The 23,493-nt window shown below is 38.0% G+C and overlaps 3 protein-coding genes across 5 annotated transcripts; 1 reads left to right on the top strand and 2 right to left on the bottom strand.

The window, feature by feature from the left end:
• Positions 1–8: 8 nt before the first annotated feature.
• On the bottom strand, positions 9–5,093 carry ccng1 (cyclin G1). The gene is made up of 6 exons (XM_042493336.1): positions 4,893–5,093; positions 2,941–3,204; positions 2,593–2,846; positions 2,143–2,221; positions 1,419–1,529; positions 9–1,205 (listed from the first exon to the last, which is right to left on the bottom strand). Exons 1-6 carry the CDS (start codon positions 4,893–4,895, stop codon positions 1,014–1,016), a joined length of 903 nt encoding a protein of 300 aa, XP_042349270.1. The 5' UTR covers positions 4,896–5,093; the 3' UTR covers positions 9–1,013.
• An 842-nt stretch (positions 5,094–5,935) lies between these two features.
• On the bottom strand, positions 5,936–17,638 carry LOC121947974 (septin-8-A-like). 3 transcript variants are annotated; one of them, XM_042493186.1, is made up of 10 exons: positions 17,566–17,638; positions 15,537–15,651; positions 15,206–15,401; positions 13,630–13,816; positions 13,388–13,549; positions 12,686–12,782; positions 12,406–12,574; positions 11,055–11,187; positions 10,767–10,954; positions 5,936–6,443 (listed from the first exon to the last, which is right to left on the bottom strand). In XM_042493186.1, exons 1-10 carry the CDS (start codon positions 17,593–17,595, stop codon positions 6,389–6,391), a joined length of 1,332 nt encoding a protein of 443 aa, XP_042349120.1. In that variant the 5' UTR covers positions 17,596–17,638; the 3' UTR covers positions 5,936–6,388. The 3 variants fall into 3 exon arrangements, with proteins under 3 accessions (XP_042349120.1, XP_042349122.1, XP_042349123.1); XM_042493188.1 differs by having other exon boundaries at positions 17,581–17,629; XM_042493189.1 differs by lacking the exon at positions 5,936–6,443 and adding an exon at positions 7,565–7,735.
• Positions 17,639–19,910: 2,272 nt separating this feature from the next.
• On the top strand, positions 19,911–21,351 carry sowahab (sosondowah ankyrin repeat domain family member Ab). The gene has a single exon (XM_042493874.1). It carries the CDS (start codon positions 19,990–19,992, stop codon positions 21,349–21,351), a length of 1,362 nt encoding a protein of 453 aa, XP_042349808.1. The 5' UTR covers positions 19,911–19,989.
• Positions 21,352–23,493: the final 2,142 nt, after the last annotated feature.

The raw sequence follows: 23,493 nt of genomic DNA, 5'->3' as shown, positions 1-23,493 counted from the left end.
ACATGCAATAGCTTTTCAATAAAGTTTTATTGAAAGGTACAAGTACATAGGTTAACGAGATGGTGTATTCAGTTAGCCATTTTGAATTTGAGAACACATTTTATTTTTGTCACTGAAAGAAAATTCTACTAGACAGGGAAACTAGAAAAGAAAATGCAATACAAATTCCAATCCACATTTCCACTGCAACAACCTTTTTTTTTTTTTTTTAGTGTTCTCTGCATAATTGACAACTGAAACCAATCAATACTTGTGGTACCTCACTCTGTGTACACAAACTAAGAAATGGTGAAAACAACTCATCTGTAACCTCTGACATTTCAGCTAGAACAGTATGGTCAGCCATACAGGACACGGTCGTCAGTAGCCTCACATCACTGGAGAAAACCAGAGCTCCCTCGCCGCATCAAAACAAAACAAAAAAATCATCACCTTGGGTAGGAGTGTGCATTCAGGACAGTTTAGCAACCTAGGGTGGGAGTTAAGGATTTCGGGCCCGATTTCTTGGTTTCATTTCTGCTGTTCACAAAATCCTTCTCCCTCCTCTTCCACATGGTGGACTGAGGACCTAGGTGGTTCTATACTTAGTAGCTTAAAACCAGCAACCCGTTCCAGGAAATACCAAACACCGTGGTACGGATTTTAACAAGAACATACTGTACACTTGTGCAAGCAACTCAACCAGGAAAGTAAAACTTAGCAGGATGGCAGTGGATAAACCTTTCTGACGAAGCATTACTCCTTGTTAATGGGGTAAATAAAATACAGTGTGCTTGATCGTAGTGTGATGGCCAAAAAAAAAAAAAAAAAGTTGAGGAAAACATTTTTAGCTTTTCCTTAAAGAAATTCATCATCTATGATGAACATCTGTAAGGAAAGTAACTGGAGCTGTACGTGGGTGACCATACTGCAAGAAAAGTCAACCAAAAGTTTCATCCAATCAGAGAAGAAAGATATTTAGACATTTGTGATTTTTCGCTGCATGTAAGGGTCACCCACTCGTACCTCCGGGTTTAACAGGCTGACTCAGGAATGGTGGGAAGATGAGTGATCTTGTAGTAGCTGTGCTTCAGCTGACGCGCAGTTCTTCCCGAAATAGTCCAGCGCAGCCTCTGGCCGTTAGGCTTAAAGCACCTGGTGGTGGCATATTCAGCCAGGCATTTTCCAACCAACTCCCGCACACAAATCAGGTCCCCATCTCTGATCTGTACAGGGAAAACAACAGGCAGAAAAAATTAACTCACGAATCGTGTTTTTTCCACATCGTATCAGTAACTAACTTCCACTAATTCTTACATTCAACAATCTTTGAGCTCAAGCCAAACAAAACTACACCAAAACTACCTTAAGCGTTAACATCACTTCCGAGTTACTGGTTAGAGAACACATATTTAAAACCGTTAACAGGCGGTGCTTACATTCAGCTGCTGCTGCAGACTTTTCAGAGCCTCTTGTATTTTTTCAGTGTACTCAGGATCATGTTGTTCCTGGGCCTCATAACACAGGAGAGCCATGGCGAGCAAAGACGGCTGCAGAGAAACAGAGTTTGTTAGTTGAGAAAAACAAAAAACAAAAACAAAACTGGAAACATTAAATAGCAGGGATATCCTGATCACACTTTCTGCCCGCAATCCTAGTCATTTAATGTTGAGTAAATGTCAACGAGTCCCGATCCAATACTTAAGTCTTATTTTAAGTTTAATACAATGTAAAGCCTAAACTTGTCAATATAAAAACAAACTAATGGTTCTGCAACACATTACCCTATTATTAATTAATTCATTTTACAAAAGCCATAAATCAAAGGATGGGAGGATCACTACAGCTGGTCCTGATTGGTCAAAAAATGCGTTGATAGCCCCTGATACCACAGTTCACGACATCACTAGAAAATACGTTTGTGAAAGAAAACTGTCAGAACATGAAATTTGAAAAAATACACAAGCTTAACACAGATGGACTTTTTTTTTTATACATGGACTACCAATACAAACATGACAGCTTTTTAATTTTCAATCATATGGTTAGCAAAGCAGAACTGCTGGATGCCATGTTGACATGACGAAATAATCAAATACAACATAATTCCTACTGGAAATAGGCCACCGTCAAACTGCTGGCAGACTAGTTATTTTGGCCTACCTTTATTTTGGAGAAGACAAATGAGCAGTGACAGGCTTTCAGCTGAGCCTCCAGTCTCTCAAGGCTCAGTATCTTCTTGCTGCAAAAGAAAAAGCTTTTAGTATCAAGATAGCAATCTATTTATAAGATGGATGTACAACAGAGCTCACAAGATTAGCAATCAATCTTTCCATGTCAATTTAGTGATGAGTTTTTTTGTTTGTTTTTTAGCTGAAGTGCAGCAGCATAATATGACTAGTAATGTTATGACCAGAGTTTTCATGTTTGTTTTCCTACACATCACATGAATCTACATGATTTCACATAGCCTGTGCCTGTTGGCCTTAAAAACATTTTTTGGCTTGTGGTCTCTTTAAAACCAAATATGAGAAGACACATTTTAGTAGAGTAAATATAATCTTGTTGAGTCATTGTTCAGCCCTGCAGGTTGATGTGACCGTCTGTCCTTACCTCTCAGCGTCGAGCTGCTCCTGGATGTGGCTGTGAAAGAGGCGGAGAAAGCGGAGGGCTGTGGGGGCCTTCACCTTCCAGTAGAGCTTCTCCATGATGATCTTCTCCATCCTCATCATGTCAGACACTGTAAAGCGATTCTGACTGATGCGGATCAGTTCGTTTGCTAGAGGCACGTTCTTCTCCTCTTCTGCGGACTTCACAGCAATGTAGAAGCAGCAAAGACCCACGCAGGACAGGTGCTTTGGTTGAATCTGTCAGGGAAAGGAAACTGGATTTTAAAACAACTTTTATTACTTCTAGACAGCAAACAAGATGCACTTCTGAGGCATGAATGTCTTTACAAACCTTCATTACAGAAAGAAAACGATCCAACAAGCTGATGGCCAATGAAAAGGTCTCTGAGCTGAAACCAAAGAACCTGGTCAGAGAGAGCAGGTCCTTCACCTCCAGCTCCCTCAGTCTGGTGGTCATCCTGAGGCCATTGTCCTGCGAGCTCTCAATGAGTCTCAATCCACTAAGCTTTGGTTGGTATCGGCCCTCCAGATCTGTCAGGGCCTTCAGCTGAGCTGCAAAGAGCTGTGCTCCAGGTCCGGTCACTGTGTCGATCATCTGTGCAGACAGAAAAACAGAGCTGAATAATACTGACCACAACTAACAAAAACACTTTATTTTTGACTCCAATTCCCAGCACTCAAAGGATAGCAAGATTGTGCGTTTGATTAGTCGAATAGGTGTGATGCATTGAAATCATAGGTATAGTTATATCTGAATGTGTTATTTCTGAGTATGAATATATTTGATCTGAAGTTTGATTAATCACCTTTAGGCCTTATCAATACAATGAAGTCTGTCTAATACACACATGTGAATGTTGAAGACACTGTGCTTGGCAGTTGTGTGCTCTGGGAAAAGTAGATATGATGACCAAGCAGGTAGATATGAACTGTTTCACTCTGCTATAACATTCAAATAAGTTACCAATTTGCATCTGGGACTAAGACCAGAAAACAATGGCAGCTGCATAATGTTAGATTACCAAACCCAGAAAATATCCAAGCCCCGATATGATATACAAATTTAGCTCCTTCTTTTACACAAAATGTCAACTCTCCAATAGGCCTGCATATATAAATTATTTTCATAGTAGATTAACAGAATACTTTCTCATTTATTTGGTTAATTGTTAGGTCTAAAATGGTGACAAGTGTCAAGAAGGGTTTCCCAAAGCCCAAAATACATCCTCAAATGTCTTGTTTTGTCCACAACCCAAAGATATTCAATCTACTGTCATGCAGGAGTATGAGCACCAATAGACATTCACATTTAAGAAGCTGAAATCAGCACAATTTTGAATTTCTTTCCTAAGAAAAATACTCAAACTAAATCATTATCAAATAAGTTTGTTAATTGGATTACTCATTGCAACTTTACCCTCCAATGTTAATTTATACCATAGCTCAAATGCTGGAAAGACTATATACTTCAATTATAAATTAAATCTGATGGTTGGTTCATTTGAAAACAGACATACTGCAGTAAGAAATGGTTTAGCACAGTTCAGCATATAAAATGAATGAGGTTTACTACTGAGAGCAGACCTGGATTAGGGATATGTATTGCTCAGGAGTAACTGAGACATGGGAGTGTTGCCAAATGTGCAAGTTATCGAGTAACAAGCCTTCCCCCAACAGCTGTCATTGAACTGGACTCAACTGGACTTGGCAAAGGGTGGTGGGAACTTACAACATATCTAAATAACAAGGACATTTCAAGCAAAGTTTCTTTTTGTTTCTTTTACCATGTTATGGTTAATATAAGCCTTTAAAAATGAAATTAACTGTTTCAGGAACTTATTTGATAGCCTGGGCATATGATTAGGCTTCATATTACAGGGCAGGCCATGTGAGTGGCGTCATGTCGGGACATGTCCCTGCCATACACACAGATGGAGAGCTAACACGGAGGCGTACAACAACAACAGACCGGAGTGAAATAACACAATTTACACCGCAAAACTACGGGCAATACCATAAAACACCACATTACGTTGAACGTCATACTTCGAGACGGTGAAGGGGAAATGACAAACTAATCTGACGTTAGCGACGTAACCGTTAGCTAACGCTACAACCGCTAACGCTAACACCAACTTCCACTGCTCATAGGGTTAGTTTAGTCTCTTTTCAACCACGTACAGCCACATAACGACGCACTGTAAGGTTTTAATCACTAAACCTCACTTGAACTTTAACAAAAAGTCAGTTAACATGATACAGAATGAAGACTGGTTAACTTACCATGGATGAAGTTACGTAGTCTAAGGAAAAAGAGCAATGGAAAAAAAGCCTCAACACGCTTTAGGTAAGCGAGTGAAACGAGATTTAAAACACAAAAAGTGTAAGTATGAACTTTCACTAAAGAAAGTTTTAAGCATAGGTTAATTTCTGCCTATGCACACCCCCTACCCTTGGCGTAAGGCGACGGGGAAAAGGGCAGTTGAGGTATTAATGCAAGCATAAAACCAAGCCCATGACCAAACATGGTGAGCTTTCATTGGTCATCGTCGCACGGCATTGCAGATTCTAAATTTCAATTGGATAGTTATCCAGCCATTCACAATTAAGTCACGCCCTTTACAAGGTCGTAAGCCAATCACAGGCGAGGAGGCGGGGCATGACCGAGAATCGCTACCTACTGTTTCTTATGATTCTTTTATTAAATTAAAAAATCACAAAAATGTTATAAATATAATAATTTTATTTTCAACATCAACGTGGCACAATTGACGCAGTTCAATTTCTTTTCCATTTTAACATTCAATAAAATAGAGGCCAAGACATTACATCATTACAGTAAAGGGGGAATGACATTGATGAATATTCTGGAAAACTGTACAGGAAATCTTTAAATTTATTAAACCGGTTGTTTTCATTGGCCAGGCTTTATTCTCACACTCTGCTGGCTCGTCTTCTTTTAAATGGATGCCTACTGGCAGGTTTCTGGAACAGTCTGGAGAGATCCTGGACCTGCTGAGACCACAGCTTACCACAACCTGTCGTTTTCTGTCTGTCTAAAAGTGCAATTATGGAGAGAACAAGGCATGTTTTCAATAAAGTAAGACTTTATTACATCAGCATATACAAATCTGCGAGTAGGCTCACACAGTCCCACTATATAGATCTACTGACATAAAGAGATCTAATCCTGAATTTATACACATCCAGGCTTTTTTCATGTAACAACAGTAAATGTACTGTATATATAGTTTTTTTTTTTTTTGTAGTTTAAAACTATGATATATTTCTATCTAGATCTTTATTACACAACATAAGGGCTGACATGTTAGCATGATAAACCTTCATAATGATTATAGATAGTATATGTACTATGACTTACTGTATTTAAAGTGCTTATAAATCATAATGTTATGTACAAGCCGTACAACATTTAACAGCAGTATCATGTCACTTTATAATAAATCTTTCACAGTGTAAATTGTCATCAGTCAAAAACTACAAGCATAACATGGCAGATAAATGAAGGTAGCACATTTAGTACAAAAACTGAGATTTTGGCAATGAAGATATTTAACACTTTTAGGAATGCAGGTTAGGAGCCATGCAGAGACCATGCTACAGAGAGCTGCTTAAAGAAGTTTAGTAGACATGGAAGACTTCAGGCTAAATCGCTTCCAGAAATGTTAAGTGCATTTCTATAAAACTGTTATTTCACATTGTAAAAAATAATAAACTTGATAGTTAGTCTGTGATGTTGTGATGTGGTAGAAAGTCTTCTAATTCAAATTCCTTCCTGAGGTTAGGGAGCACGCAGATGGGAGACTAAAGAAGCTATGAAAAAGACAGAAAAACCGAGTCATTTATTTCAGCAAGCAACATATTCATTATGGTTGTTAGACAAACCTGAGCAAGATATGAAAGATTAGGGAAAATGATAATTAAGTTCAATATGCATTTTTGTCTTTTGTCCGGTTTCCAGCCACTAACAGTAGGAAAAACAAAACTGCAAATTTAATTAAATGGATAATGCTTTTACAGAAACACTGTGACATCAGAATACCATGTTCCAGTACATCATTACCACGAGTGTGACATGAAGTGCTTTGCATCATACAAATGACTGATGAGATGGGTAAGGGGAATGGGTTCAGCTGACCAACAGATGAACTGATGCTGTGTTCGGTTTTCCAATGGCATTATTTATTTGAACAGAAATTATGACAACACTTTTGCTCCATTTCTAGACTCACTGTAGATTAATTCAATTATTTTCTTTTAATGTTGCATAGAATTAGACAATTAAATTATCTTACCTCAAACTGCCAACAATTAAAAAACAAATATGAATATTTTAATATACAGTGGTGTTGTCAAAAATATAGATGTATCGATACTCATTTTCCGCTCAATTAATACAACTGTACCAGCTGCACATTCTTGCTTTCTTAATGTTTACTACAGTCATTCTGCTGTTCTCTACAACTAACAAAGACAAGTTGTTGTCACGTTATACCCTTGATATATTTCTCTTTTAATTACAAAAAAAAACCCTTTTATGCCCTCCAAGTCAAACTTTACCCCTGGTATCAACAATGGTATAATATCAATATTTTTCAAGGTATTTTATCAGAGTTGAAAATTCCAGTATTGTACAAAACTAATGTTCAGTATTAGTATTTGTCTTCAGCTTGTGAATTATTACATGTTTAACAGCAGACAAATGTTTCCTCTGTATTAAAACATAACATAACTCACAGCCATCAGTTCAATTCAGTCAGTAACTAAAAGTCTCCTGTTCTACGACAGGACATGAACACACATTCATGGCAAGAACATAAAACAACACAAGCTACATGTTATGATAACAGTCCATGGATTGTGCATCTAGCAGAATCAGCATTAGGGACAAATTAAATACACTGAGCAAAGCTACCTTTTTGATCCATAAGTACACAGTGGCTTATAGCCATCACATTGTTCAGGCTAACATACGTGCATAGTAACAATGACTCTGAGTTCACACATACAGTGTCAGTAAGTAATGATAGATATGACCGTCTCTTTTTCCCATGCTGATGGCAGACACATTCCTGGTTTCACTGGATGTTTGATCCATAAATCAACTGAAAGAAGGAAAAGAAACAGGACAAAATATGGAAAAAAAAGAAGAAAAAAAATGAAGGATTTGGGGAATGGTAGAAATCAAAGGAATAAATGAATGAAATGGAGATGCAACAGTATTTCCGTTGTATCGTCTTTAAACACCTACTTCCTTTCCACAGGCTTACATTTCAGGCTCCATTCAGAGTCACACTGGCAGCACAACTTCTATTTTTGACATTTTAATCAGATTATTAAAACTCACAAAAAACAAAATCTGCAAACCATATTAAGAGCCCAGACACTTGCTGCCTTTTCTGTGCCCTAAAATCCACTGTTGTCAATGTAGACACGCAAAAAGAAGCTGTCACAGGAGGCAAGCGTTCCCAAGCGCGACAGCTGCACCCCGAAATAAAGGCACTGCATCTGAAATCACAAACTATGCTCTATATATGACTATTATTGTTCAACATGCTTTTGTGTAAATAAATATTCATATTTATCTTTTTAGACATAATGACCTGTAATTACCATGTCACCTCCTGAGAGCCTCCTTGACAGTTGGAGACACGTAACCATTGTAACCAGAGCCAACCCAAGTGCTACAGTTCATTTAAAAAATAGTCTAAAACTATGTTACACCAAGAGAAATAATAAACTTCACAATAGTTAAACTTAAATTGAAGTGTAATTACAATTACGGAGCAGTTTTGGTCACTGTCCCTTATAAATGTTGTCGTCTACCACAGTACAGTGTGGGACATTTTTGTTGGCATAGTGGCCAGCGTTTGCATACTCTAATATTTCACTGGAAATTGTATGCAATTCACATGTATTGGTTCCATACTATTGGTTTCATACCAAGGTTTCAGGCATAATAAAAAAAACTCACATACAGTTTTAGCCTACTAAATAGCATATTATGAACAACCAATCACAGCCAGCAGAGAGTTTTCTACTTACATATCGGTTTATGGTTAAGTTGATTATGCTAATACAGGACTATCCAGAACTTTACAGATGTCAAACTGACATTATTCTAATATGCACTTAAAAAAAAAAAAGCCTGGAAGAAGATGAGCCCTAAACTTGGGAATTAAGCTATGTTGGCTATGCTATTATGGTGAGCTGGTAAGAGTTGCTTTACAAAATCAGGCACAACCTGCCTCCGCGCCCTTGAAAGTTGGCAAAAGTTGGATTTCCAGGCCATAAAAGACAAAGCATGTGTCCCAACCTTTATTAGGTTATATTCACAGGTGGACTGAAATCAGATAAAAACTGAATGTGTCAAGATGTTTCACAATTAATTTCTCAACTAATTTGAGTGATGGGACTCAAATTTAAACTGCCTTTAAGGTCAAAGTCAACAAGACACATGACATTGACACAGCTACCAACCATGATTGTACCAACAAGAAATGGCTGCATGTAAAAATCCACTTTGTCTGTCACTAACGCTGTCTGCTGAGAAAGAGAGGAGGACTTAAGTTTATTGTTTTGTTTGCATCCTAGAAAAACACATCACTATTTTTTAACCATAGCAGAAAAATGAATCCGGCCTATAATGTGCAACTTGAAAAACAAGGTAGTCTTAACAAAGCCTTGCCTTAAACTTAAAACTTACTCAGGTGCATTTTCAACACCTGAAAGCTCTCATCATCCTCCATGTGACAAATCTAAAGCATTATTTCATAAATCCTTTCACTCATATTTAGTGTATGTAACTGTTTTTGCATTTTAAATGTTATAATGTGCTTTTTCTAAAACCGTGTTACACAGCACAGTCAGAAGTATCATCAGCTACAGTATTTTAGAGGTACAGTAGAAACCTGTACCCTGGCCCTGTGTGGTATTACGCGGGATAAATGCCTTTTGCAGTCTTTTCTCACATGCATGGTCAGGCATTAAAGTCAGTACAAACTGCCATTAAAAGAGAAAATCTTTCATGGACGTAGGCTTTCTTTTTTAATTCACACGTATTTCTATTTTACTAATCATTGAAGCAGCTTTGGAATACTGGATTTCCTAATTTTGAGCTTCAAGCTGTGTATGTGGACTTTAAGCGCATATAATCGATCCTGACATAAAATGTTTCCACCTGCAGAAATTATAACAGCTCTGTGTGGGATGTCTGAGTATTATCTGCATTGCACATGGCATGAGCAGCATCGGTGAGACCGGTCGAATGTAAACAGAAGTGCCCCTGCCTGAGATACAGTCTGGCAGGTCAGCCCGCAGAGACATAAGCATCAGGCTGTGTCATGCAAGCTGTGACCCTTCCCACTATGTCTGGGCACACTGTGTCAGTCTGAATCTGTCCCTGTATCAGTTTCTGAGCCAACATGGCTTCTGGGAAAATAACATTACCTCATTAATCATGTTGTACGCCTCCTCCCACTGTCCAATCAACTGTGCATAGACTAGTGCTGCACGATTTGGTAAAAATGTGCGATTGCGATTATACTGACCAATATTGCAATTTGCGATTGCGATTACGATAAAATGAATAAAAAAATGATATCATGAGTCTACCTTCTTGGTTATCAAAGGAAAATGCAGAGAATAATAATCGTTTCGAAGTGTGTATGTCTCAACTTAAAACATACAAATATTAAGTAGAATAAGAAAAATACAAAACCTTAAGTTTTTTCAGTACTGTTTTCAAAATAATTTAATATTTTCCTAAAAAACTGGCTTAAGTTTTCTTCTTGGCTTTGGCTGCAGGTGGACTTTCCACAACCAGGCTATCCTCCTCCATTAATACGCAAATCGCAGCCTTTTATGCGGTTGTGTAATTGCACAGCCTGAAATCGCGATTGCAATTGCGATTAGATCAATTGTGCAGCACTAGCATAGATCAGAGAATAATACGTGTCCATTGCTTGTGAATATAATGTATGTGTGGCACTCAACCAATCATCCTTAAATCACCTGAAAGATTTGGACATTATTATTATTTAGTAGCATTAGCCTTGCTTTGACAACCACGGTTCACAAAAAGGAACCGCTTGAGCAGCAGTACAGATGAAGAACGTACTGTAAAAGCAGACTTACTTCTTCTTGTCCTTGTCCTTCTTGAATGGTTGCGAGCAGCCTTGGAGTGCCTGACCCATCAGTGTCTCAGCTGCAACCTTTCTTCTATTGAAGGCATTCATCTCCTCCTCCAGCTCTCGTCTTTTCTCCTCCAGATTCTTCTTCTCTTCCTGGTGCATCCGCTTGAGCTGCTCAAACCTCTCGTGAAGCTATAGATAATGAGGAAGATGATGGGAAAGGGCAAAATGTGAAACAAACCAAATTTGGTATATTTCTTCTAGTTTATTTAAAGATCATGTCAATCCCCACCTCTTTTTCCTTTTCTTTCAGCTCTGCCTCAGTCTCCTTCACTTTGTTTACAAACATCTGTCTCATTTCCTCTTCTTTGCGCTGTAGGTCAACAAGGAACTCCTTTCTCTTGGCTTCATATGTCTCCTGAAGGCTGAAAATCAGAGTGAAAGCAATGTTAAGATCAGTCTGATGACTTAGTGGACAGGATGGATATCCAGGGGCTGGTCGCTCCAGCTGTTTATAGGTTCAAACTCATCTTTGATGTAACATAAATGTTTACTAGGTGGGGATTAATGCATCACAAAAATAAAATGGGTTGAACCACACAAAGTAGTTCTTATGTAGAGCTTAATGTTTACTAAATATTTACAGTAACTGCAAGGCATAAGTGGAGCAATAAAGCTAGCATTTTAACATTTGATCCATTTAGAATGAGTGAAAGAAGTAATATGGTCAACAGCTGACCTGACATTCAATCAAAATGTTGTTCAATAATGATTTAAAACTGGAATTTTTTTAAGTTACATACCACAAAAATAAAAACAATATGCCTCAATTTACAAAATGCTATGCCTATACCATTAGACTAAATGACCAAATAAGGCCATTAAGTTGCATAATCAATACATTCCACTCACTCTTAAGTAAATGAATACTATTAACTCTGAAACACAAATATTTCTCCATGTATGCATATGCAAATAAAACATATTAATTCCCAAATGTACAAAGGATTGCTGGTTGTGTTCAACATGCCACTTGGAGCCTAAAACTGTTATACTTGGACGTTATTTTCCAGTTCCTGATGAGCACCTTTTTACATAGTTGACTGGTTTTGACTGGACAGCTTGAAATGAGTCAGTGGTCACTGAGAACTTAAAAAAGACATAAAATAAAATAAAATAAACAAACTCATAAACAATTAATTCAACCTAACTCTGAACTCAATCTGAGGAATAACAACTAACATATCATGTGTCATTTCATGTACTGGAGTTACTGTGATTTTTCCCCAATATTAGAGAAATAAGCCTGACTAATCTCTAATACATGAAGGCACTGAAAGGTTCAGATGAGTCAAAAATATAACCAAAGGCATCAATTAATTATATCATTAGTTTAATAATTAAACTATAGTCTAGACAGACACATAAAGATTTGGAATTCTCCTTTAAGCTCCAATTGTTTGGTAAAAATAAAAAAGTAAAAAGCATCCCAAATCATATAGACATAGATTTTAATGTGCTGTTTATCAATAAAATAATTAATCAGCACAGTTTTTACATCATAAGGAAGCAGGGTTTTTTTGGTCAGTACCACTGAAGTAAGCTGCCCAGATGCATTACATCACTGCTATCCCTAATTTCACCTGAACGACTGGCTGTCCGGGTCTGTGTCCTTGAAGCCCATCTCTTCTAGCTTGCAGCGACGGTAGAGCTCATAGTGTCGAGCGTGAGTTTGCTCTCGGAGATCCTCCATGTTCACACGCAATAGCATCTCCCTCAGCTTCACAAAATCACAATGGTTTTCATTCTCCACTGGACAAAAAGAGAAACTTGGTCAAGAAAACGCAGCATTCTTCAGACTAAACAGCTGCTACTGTTTGAAGAACTTTTATGATGCTTGTCAAATCCTTTCAGCAGACTCACCCTGTACTGAACCCCAGGGGTACAGCCTCGCTTTCACCATCTTATTTCCAACTTTAACATCATCTACGCTTCCAACCACAGCAAAGGGAAGGTGAGTCTGTAAGATATAGCGTTCATATTTTTACAATGTGGTTTAAAATGATACTACTGTCATTTGTCTATTGTAACATGATTCTAAATATATGTCTTCTCTGGATTCAAATAATGGCTTGAATAGCTCTAATTCTTCAGACTACATTTTCTGTGTTTTCTGCAACTTCAATGAAAATGAGGCTGAAATTAATTTCACTTCATTATTCTATTACTGCTATGCTACTACTCCTATACCAGTAATATAGTGGATAAAACAAGTATTTCTATGTTATTTGAATTGATGAGAAATATCTGAGATGTTGACAGCAGCAGACCACTTACGTGCTCCTAAGTAATGCCAAAAATATGGTGCAGACTAAATATTACAATAGTGGAGAAAGTGAGAAACCATTTAATCTTGTAAAATCAAAACATATTCATTCCCAAGTCATCAAATTCTGACTTTTTCTCACTAGGAGGGGTTATTTTTAAAAGACAATGTATGCATAGAACAAACAGAAACTGACTGTTCCAAAACTGCCCTATATGACAAGTTGTGAAAAATGTGAAACTGTGTTGGTAAGAGTTTTTTTTTAAATGTATGTGTTTCTATGTGTTTCTAGGACTCACATTCATGGAGGTGTTGATCTCTGCAACAGCTTCATCCTCTGTTGGGAACTGGTAAATCTGCACTCCATTACTGACCAGCTCACTCATGATCTTGATCTTTAACTTGTCCAGTTCGCTCTTAGATACCGTGTCTGCCTTTGCAATGACGGGGATGATGTTTACCTGCATGGAAAAAACATAATATGAGTGACAGATATACAAAGAAGTTACATTAACTGCTGAAATACAGAGTCAGTGATCACCTTGCTGTCCAGTTTCTTCATTGTGACGAGATCAAGGGACTTCAGGGAGTGTCCGGTGGGAGCGATGAAATACAGGCAGATGTGGATTCTTGTGTCATGGCAGTTAAACAAGGAGCGTTTTATTTTTAGCTCCTCCTCAAGATACCTTTCAAACTGGGCATCAATATACTCAAGAATGGGTTTATAGCTGCACCGAAAGAAAGCACAAGACATAAAACATGAGAATCATTATTTCATCCTTACACAACAATAAACTTTACATCACTTTCCTTGTTTGAAAGCGATGCTGGTATCCTAGTTACAAACTACAGTCTTGTAGCCAAGAATGCCTGCTTTTTTTTTAACTCCCTGCCATTGGAGTGCTAATGTCTATTCAGTTTGCATTCGTTCTACCAGTCATATTCACTTTCTTCCCTCCCTCCCAATTCACATGCCAGAAACGGGCCAGATCTCTTTTTTAATTCCATACTGTGTAACTGTGCTGGCTGCAGCTGCAGAGCAAAAGGAGAAATGATTAATAGCTGGTGCTGACCTAACCAATAGTGTTATGTCATTTGCTGTTCCTTTAAAAGAACAAATCTTTTGGGTCGTGGTTAGATGGTAACCCTAGATTTGTGGAACTCGCTTAAAAATACTCTTGTCCCTTCTTTTTATGGTATTATACATTGTGGTTAAGGTCTGGATATGTTTACAAAAAACATAAAAAGCACTTGGTTAGGGTAAAGAAAAGATAATAATGCTTTGGGTTCAAATGATCACTTGAACACGAAACATGAAATCTGGACGATTCTGGAAGTGGAAGATTTTGTGAATCCGGGGTTACCATCTAGAGACAGCCAATCTTTTGGGTGCACAAACTGAATTGAACCATTTCCTGAAACAATACATTACTTTCTCTGTTCAGTTGAGCTCTCAGTCAGTTGCAAGCAAATGTGCAGGGGCAGTTTGAAAATCCCTGTTTTTTGGGTTTTTGTTTTTTTTTTTATCTCCGCTTTCGTAGTTTACAATGCGTAGCTAAAACTGCATTATGAAATAACAGGTGGCGGAGTCTGAGACGGTCTCAGATCACACCACTGCGAGGGAGTGCAGTATGTTCAGTGATTCATTCATTACAAAGTAAATGTGAGCCTTAACTGATTATTGCTGAGTTGCCACGATAATATCATCATCATTATTTAAAATGGGTAAAATCTTTTTTTCATTGTGGAGCTGCATGAAGCGAATTCAGCATTTCTATGTCTCTTTCTCCCTCCTTGTAGCCTTGGTCTGCTCTGGGGAGAGTTGGTGAGTCCACCTGCACATACAAGAGTTTGCAAAAGTTTTAAATATTTTTCCACTGTATTTAATTTAGTGAGTGGGACAATGTGACTTCCTGTCAAGCCCTGAATGATTTTGAGTACAAATCTTTTTGTGTACTAGTGATTTGGTACACTTAAAAGAACCATTTGCCGATCACTACAAAACAAGAGAAACTTAAATAAAAATGTATTAAAGCAGCACTGAAAATTTCTGCAGGACAGTTTCTTTTCTACAACTTGGACAACACTAAAAGCCAAACATTGACAGGAATCTCTACCTTTCGTCTTTGTTGATCTGGTCTCCGAACCCCACAGTGTGCACAACAGTCAGCTTGAGGTTGACATTGCTCTCCTGCAGATCATAGGTTTGTGGGCGTAGCTGCACCTCACTCTGATAGTGGCTGGCTTCCTCATTTTCAAATGTTGTATTGAAAAGAGTGTTCATTAATGTTGACTTGCCTATCCCTGTCTCACCTTTAAAAAAAAAAGAGAAAAACACAGATGAGGGAGAGACAAGGTGATGCATTAAAGCTCCAAATTCCAAATTAATGCATGTAATGTTTGTAGCCTTAACTCTAGATTATGAACTCCTTGTGGGTGCAAACATACCTACGCAGAGGATGTTGAAGCAGAATCCCTGTGCAACTGATTTGCTGACTAACTGATCTGGAAGACTGTCAAACCCCACATGACCTCCGAGCTCCAGTGTTCGCTTTTCTTCATGCTGAGGTGTTTGAAAAAAAGGCAGGACAAAAATATATCAGACTAAATGGCCTGCACTTTAGCAATATTTCATCACTTCATATCATTAAATATCCAAGGAGTTAATGACAAAAATCGATAAAATGGTGAGGTTAAAAAGTCCTCCTGTCAGTTCCCATCCCCACATTCTGCTTTCAAGCTTAAAAGCATTCTTTGCAAATGAGGTCATCTCCCTCTTCCACTTAACACACTGAACAGTCCGACCTACAAAAAACGCTCTGTCTCAATATCCCAAACCAACTCCTCCTTTATAGACACACAAATCTGAAAAGAAAACAAAAGGCTATGAAAATAATTTGTGTTGTGCAGCACAGATGTCCTCATTTGCATTGTGTGTCTTTTGTCTGTATGCAAAGCTTAAGTATAAGGCCTTAGACAATTTTAATGCAGCAGTCATGGTTTGCCATAAGTATGCTTATATTTAGGACTGAAACTCACAAATACTTTCATCATTGATTGATTATTGATCTATTGATTATTTAGCACATCTTAGCATTTTTTTGTAATTTTCTTTTGGTAAATTTTTCTGTTGCAGTGCTTTGAATTATTTGTATTCCTCTTAATATTTTTATTGTATGTTTAGTGTATGCACCAAAAACCAAAGCAAATTCCTTGTAAGTGAAAAACTACTTTGCAATAAATATATTTCTGATTCTGAATCTGATTTCTGATTTACCTTATCATAATTCGTTTTTTGCTCAACCAATTGTACAAAACCAAAGTATTTGATTTATTAATGATTAAAACAGAAGAAAGCATCAAATCTGAAAACTGTTGGAATACAAAATGTTTACTTTCATAACTTACATAGTTGATTTATCCTATAGTTATCTAATGATTTTCCAGACTGAGACCTGATTCAAGCTAATAAGACTATGACTGCACTCATAATATCTACTCTTACAGTATATCAACTACACTTGTTTCACAAACATCACAGTCTTTACTTTTCATGTTCATAAATTAAACACTGAAAATACATAAGGAATTTGAATCCATACATAATAACACATACTATACTATACTATGTTGCCCTGGTTGTTAAAGCTGGGAGGCAGCTCATCTCTCCTCTCCCAGATACCCTGGGATGCTGGCATCTTGCAAAAGGCTCAACATGAGGATCAGGATGTGTTCAATACAACAATCATCCGTTTCTATCCCTCTCCCTTCTCACAGACACACAAAGAGCTCTTTATCTCGATGTTGTTTCACAGGGTGGGAGGATATCCAAGCAGCCCTGGTACCCATAACTCCCTTTAAACAAACACACACACACCACCTTAACTTGAACTCCTCCATCATTTGCAGTGCAACCTGTAAACAGGACACTAGCCGCGCACTGTCAGCTATGATAGCTTTTTAATCAGTACATTGACGACCACGAATTACAAGTTTGGCTAATTTTTTCGCTGACCAATCTCGAGGAGCTAGCTACCACTTGAGGAGCCTGCTACTTGTGTTTATCCTCTTAACTCAGTCTTTTAACTGCCTGCTGTCCTGTGTTTCGGTGGTCCCTTCAGTTCAGCACCCGTGTACACCTGTCACAGTGTTGAAATGGTAAACAGCGTCGTGCTGTCTCATGCTGGACAGTTGGATGCTGAAGTGCTTTTTTTCGGTCGTCCCCACAGCATCAAACAGGGACGATGGTGCGTCGTTTCTATTGAATCAAACGCAGCTAAAAATCCGTCATATCCCGATTCATTAGACTGTACGCTTCCTAAACACCGCAGCTCCGATCCCGCTGCATTCTCTCCACACTTCTCAACACCATCCTCCTGCTCTCACATACACCTGAATGCCATGTTAGTTAAATGTCTACTCTGTCGACAACTCATGAGTCACCGCAGGCCCGCAGACAGCACATCATCATACTTACTGCGAAAACATCTACCTCATTGGCCGCCATCGTCACAAGTGGCTGTGTGCGGGAATTATCTGTCTTCAGCCAGACCTGCTCCACACATGAATCACGGACAGACTCACACTGCTTTCAATATGGCCACTTGGAGGCAACACCCCCTCGGTGCCGGAGGGCGACATTACAACAGCTCTGTAAAAGCCTACTTCAGCCTTTATTGTAGCTCTGAAGGAGTTTGATGCAGGCTCTTTTTTTGTTAGATTGCTTGTGAGAATTAAAGAAAGAAAGAAAAAGAACTGCAGCTACAGTGAGGAAGGACCAGTTCAGGGTAGCTGAAAAGCATGAGCTATACTGCAGTGCTGGCTGAAATATGTAAGAATATGGTTAAGTGCTAGGAATAGTTAAAATAATGGTAAGGGGTCTAATTAGTACGATTATCAGTGATATGTTGAATTATACCTATGAAATATAGATTGATCCTCACTTCCAATGCTTACGCTTTCCATTTATAACATGAGGACACACTGATGAACACTGCGTCTAAAATGTGTTGGTGTGGTTTCAAAAATACTAGCACAACAGCACATTGTCTGATTTTGTTTGTAAAATGTCTCAAATTGTGTGTGTGTGTGTATGTGTGTGTGTGTGTGTGTATTGGTTTGTCCAATGGTAATTGCCATGGTAACGGTTACTGCTGAGTAAACTTCTGGGTCTGCCCATTGATACCAGAGATTTGAGTTGAACCACTCCTCTAAATAGCCTACACTGACACTCTATCAAACACAATACTCCAAAATCACTCATGTCTTTAGAGAGGACAACCCGATGAACATTTCAGTGGTCAAGCTATGTCTGAAGAGTTAAACGTGAATGTGATCACAGCTTAAAGACTGGCATGATCTGCTACTCTTCAGAGGTTTCTGGTCTCAGTTTCAGGCTCTCTGTGCCAGCCGTATAATTCTGATTGATTCCAGAGCAACAATGTTTGAAAGAGCGCAAGTTTAAAATATCTTTACACTTTGTTCAATTATAATTTTAAGTAGTCAGAATGTATACAGCTCATAAATGGACACTGTTTACGTAAACATCCAATCAATACTTATTTATTGGATTCTTTAAGTATATTTCGATGCTAAACTTTAATACTTTTACTTAAGTTACATTTTCAATGCAGAACATTTACTTGTAACAATGTTTCTACACTGTCAAATTAGCACTTTTAATAAAGTACAAGACCTAAGTAGTTCTTCTACCACTGATACACTGTCTATATGGACTACCAATACCACTATGATTTACCAAGTAATATTTTCAACAAAAGTGACTTGATTTAGCAAAAAACTGAACTTCACTATAGTGTGGAATATCAGTGGAATCAGTGTGCATGTGACTCAGTGTTGTGAAGTGCACAAACAGAAGCCAAAGACACCTGAGGTAACACTGACAACCTCACATCTGTACTGAACTGCAGCTGCCTCACAGACAGTTGATGTAGAGGCAAAGATGCTCTATTTCTGTCTCTCCATTTTCTTTCTCTTTTTCACCCTTTCAAGTGTTGACGTCTGCGTGTTATGAGCACAGTACACCGGGTACGTTTGGTGAGTTGTAGAATCTACAGAGAGAAAATAAAATGAATCTTTTTCTGTGATCTACTGTTACCTGGCCATCAGCTAGCTGTCATGGAAACGTGGAAATACAAAATTGAGAACAGGTGTTTAAATTATTCTGTAAAGTTTTATGTACAATAACATAAAGCACGAGACTAAATACTTAATCCCTTAATATTATTACTTTTTTCTTGCAAATTTACAAGTTTGATCTCCTATTAAAATGAATATTTTTCCTGAATGTGTATAACTTAAATGTCATAATATTATTATTATTGCTGTATTATGTTTTAATTATGATTTCTATTTGAATACATTAATTTGTCAATTCTTAAGTTTTTCCTAGCCTGGGAAAAGTGTCATGGGTTGCAAAGGAGCCATCATTTGTGTTTATTGTTTTTATGACAGGGGATGTTGTAAAAAAATTTTGGTTAAATTAAACAAACTAAATCAAAACAATAAATATAAAAATATAGTTAGTAAATATAATTTTATAACATTTAACTCTCAGATGTTTTATATGGACATAAGCTCAAATGCTATACACACACACACACACACACACACACACACACAATTCGTTCTTAGCTTTTCTTGGCAGCTTTCATATTGATCCACTATCCACAGCCAGTGTTTTTATTTCCCCATTTGAACTGGGCCTTTAACGGGCAGAGCCATGACAATAAACGGGTGAATATATTAGATGAGGCGCCGGAAGCTGCAGGTTGGTGGAGGACAACAGAGAGGGGAGCACGGACAGCAGGGAGATTATCCCTCGGGCTACTATCTAAGCTATCAATTAGACCATTACATATTTTTACAACTTTGGAACAAAATGGCTTTGACCCAGGAATGTGTTTTATCTTTTTTGCTGGAGCACGGAGGCAAAGTGAAGAACTCGGAACTGCTGAACAACTTCAGGAGCCAAATCAACAGCAGTGATCCCGCGGAAAAGCAGCACAATAGGGACCTTTTCAAGAAGCTGGTGAACAGCGTCGCTGTGGTCAAACAGATCGACGAGGTAAAGTTTGTGGTCGTGAAGAAAAGGTATCAAGACTTTGTTAATAAAGAGGTGGCGCAGGATGCATCGCAGGACAAGCAGATGGATGACAGTTTCTCGAGCCAAAACACGAGCTTTTCGTACACATCTCCTCATCGAGCCGAGCAAGCCAGGGTGATTTATTCTGACATCGAGAACAATAATATGTGCTATCCCTCAAATAAAAATGACAGTTATCATAGCGATGCCAAAAGGAAGTCTGAGGGAAGCATGCAGGAAAGGACACAGTTATCAAGACACGTGTGTGCGGATGCGACCACTGTTAAAGTCCTGAATATCTCCGGAGATCAGGCCAGCAGGACGAGGAAATCTGGAGCTGTGTTTGCTGTCATCGCAGTCACATCCCCTCCGAGAGACTCCGCACCAGCGACACAAGATAAATCACATTCCCAAGTGCATAATACTTCAGACAATCCAATCAGGTTGGGAACCAAAGTTTCTGTACCACCAGTGCCAACTCGCAATCCTTGCAAGAAGGGCGCACTAGCTGACGCCCAGTGTTGGAAAAACAGACAGACAGTGGACGTGCAACCCCCAGGCTTCCCCTTGGTGAGGCCCCAAAACAAGAGAGATGATGCAAAGTACTCAGAGTGTGTGCCTCTGGAGCCATTAGCTCACGAGTGGTTGGTAAAGTGTGCTGCTGGGCTCTGGGGACAGATCTATGGTTTGCTGCTGCAGGATGCACGGCTAGCACAGAAGAAAGACTTCATGTCAGGATTTACAGCTTTGCACTGGGCTGCAAAGGACGGCAACAGCGAGATGATACACAAGCTTGTGAATATCTCCAGGAAAAAAGGCACTTATGTTGACATCAACAGTAAAGCCCATGGAGGATACACACCTTTACACATCGCAGCCATGCATGGCCACACTAAAGTCATGGTTTTGCTTGTTCAAAGTTATGGAGCTAATGTCAATGAAAGAGATAATGATGGCAAGAAGGCCTTCCACTACCTGGGCAAAGGTGTGTCTGCTGAGGTCAGAGGAATTATGGGAGGACTGCAGCAGAGCAAGTACAAGGAGAAGACAGACGATGGAGAATACAGAGAGCACCCAAAAGGCTTCAACACAATTAGTAAATTGTTTCAGCCTCACACAGGAAAGAAACAAAAAACTAAGTTTGTTCATGAGTGGTGACAATGATGTGGGTCACAGGAGAAGCTGGACTATTTTAAAATAATAACAGATAGTACTTTCTTAGTTTGTTAAAGCTTTGAAACCTGAGCAAATCTACTTGATTTCTGCCAAAAACATGGACCCAGAAATTAGCAAAAAAAAAAAATTGTAAAAAATTGTAAAAAACAAGAAAATTACCTAAAAATTAGCAAGAAAGGGGAAATAAATAACAAAGCAACAAAAAAGAAAATGATGGGAAAAAGTACTAAAAATAAAATATTATATATTCTGTAACATTTTTTAAATATATAAGTCTACATCATAAATACAGTTTCTGGACATTTTGCCCTTTTTTTGAGTGGTATTGGGGTTTGTAAAATCCCTTTTTTCTCTCTTGCTCTCCTATTTTTAACATTAATTTTCTGGCTGTTTTCTTGTTGCCTTATAACCAATTTCTTGGAATTTGCTTATTGCCTTTTTCCCCATGTTTTTGAAAAGAATTTGGGTTTCAAAGGTAAAGTGCTTCTAAAGGGTGTCTGAATGCAGCCAAACAAAACTGATGTCTATCCCGGTTTTTAAAGGGTTAATATAAAAATATCTTTATACCAGTATTTATCCTTTGGATCACTTAAAGTGTGTAACTTTATTAAAAGTGTGTAGGTTCTCAGTACTTATTGTACAGAGTTCCCACAGTCTTTGAAAAACTGGAAAAGCCATGCAAATTTAAAATGACATTTTCCATGCCTGGAAAAGTCATGGAAAAAGTAAAACTCATGAAAGTTTTGAAAAAATCATGTTATTTTGTTGTGTTTAATTAAATTGTCACAGTAGCTATCAGTGTAACGCAGATCTATTATGCGTCTATCTGTAAGTAACGCTTACTGTCCCATTTCTTTATTTTCTCCCTGCATTTTGTCTCTGTCTCTGTGTATGCCAGCTAGCTAAATTTATGTTTGAATAGAGTTTGATATGTTTGAATAATGCAGTGCAAGTGGGGCAAGAAAAAAAAATCGGTCCTTGAAAGGTCATGGAAAAGTTTTGAAATTGTGTGGTCACCTTGTATTGTAGCTTTCTTGTACAGTGTATCACTGTTAGATGTGCTATTAATGATATTTATAATTTAATCATCTTTTTTTCTTTAGTTAAATTCCATGTATTAACGATGAATATGCTATTTTGAACACATTTAACTTATATTTCTTACTAATAAAACTGTCAGAGATATTCACACTTATTTTTAATACCTAAAGTGTGATAAATCTAGAAAGCTACCTCTTAATTTGTGTCTAAAAGGTATGTGGAAATATAAAACAGACCACATCTGGGCTATCAACACTGGTGTGAACCGAGTCATTGTGTTGCTGAAGCAAATTGCTTATTTTTTATTTGTCTAAATCATTTATGGATATTTTGATCATCAAACTGAAATCGGCTAAAGTTCTTAAAAGCAAACAGTGTGCCAACAAGTGTTAGGCTTTAACATTTTAAAAAAATTACCTCTCAACTTCATTAAAAGCAGGGGTCGACGGGACCTTTGTGGGGCGAGTTGTGCGAAGCAGGCATCCAGATTGGGTGGTGGAATGTCTCCTTTATCATCTCTTTGTGAACTTGAGCTGTAATGGATGAGAAAGGCCTCCTTTTGTGGGACAACATGGGCTTCATTCTGTGGACTGCTGTGGCAAAAAAGACACAAATGGAACACATTACACCATGCTCCTGATACCACATAGTAAACAATAATTTTAGTATTTATTAGGCATACAGCCAAATAAATGTTTGACATAATTTCTCTCGTGTGCAAAAAAAGAAGCCAAAGATTAAACTGTACAGTGAGGTCTAATTTAAATCCTAAGGAAATAAACCTTAAGTGGAAAACAACCTCGTAAAAATTACAGACATATTGTCATTAATAAATAAATGGCCGTCTTTTCTCAGATCAGACATGCTTTAAAGCCGTCATCAGCCTTTGTATTTGCAGTACAAAACACTGTTTTTATCCTTAACTGACCTGGAGAAAAACAGTCCCTGATGAATGAAAAGAGTTGGCGCTTAGACAATGAAGCCATAAGCAAAACAGTGCCAGAACAATGTCCTTTGTCTTTTTATCTGGAAAAGAAGCCGCTTGCATAATGATCCCGACAAGGACAGCCACACTCACAGCAA

Source organism: Plectropomus leopardus, chromosome 9 (assembly GCF_008729295.1).
Source record: "Plectropomus leopardus isolate mb chromosome 9, YSFRI_Pleo_2.0, whole genome shotgun sequence".
NCBI classification, from domain to species: Eukaryota; Metazoa; Chordata; class Actinopteri; order Perciformes; family Serranidae; genus Plectropomus; species Plectropomus leopardus.
This window is presented reverse-complemented; position numbering and strand designations above follow the sequence as displayed.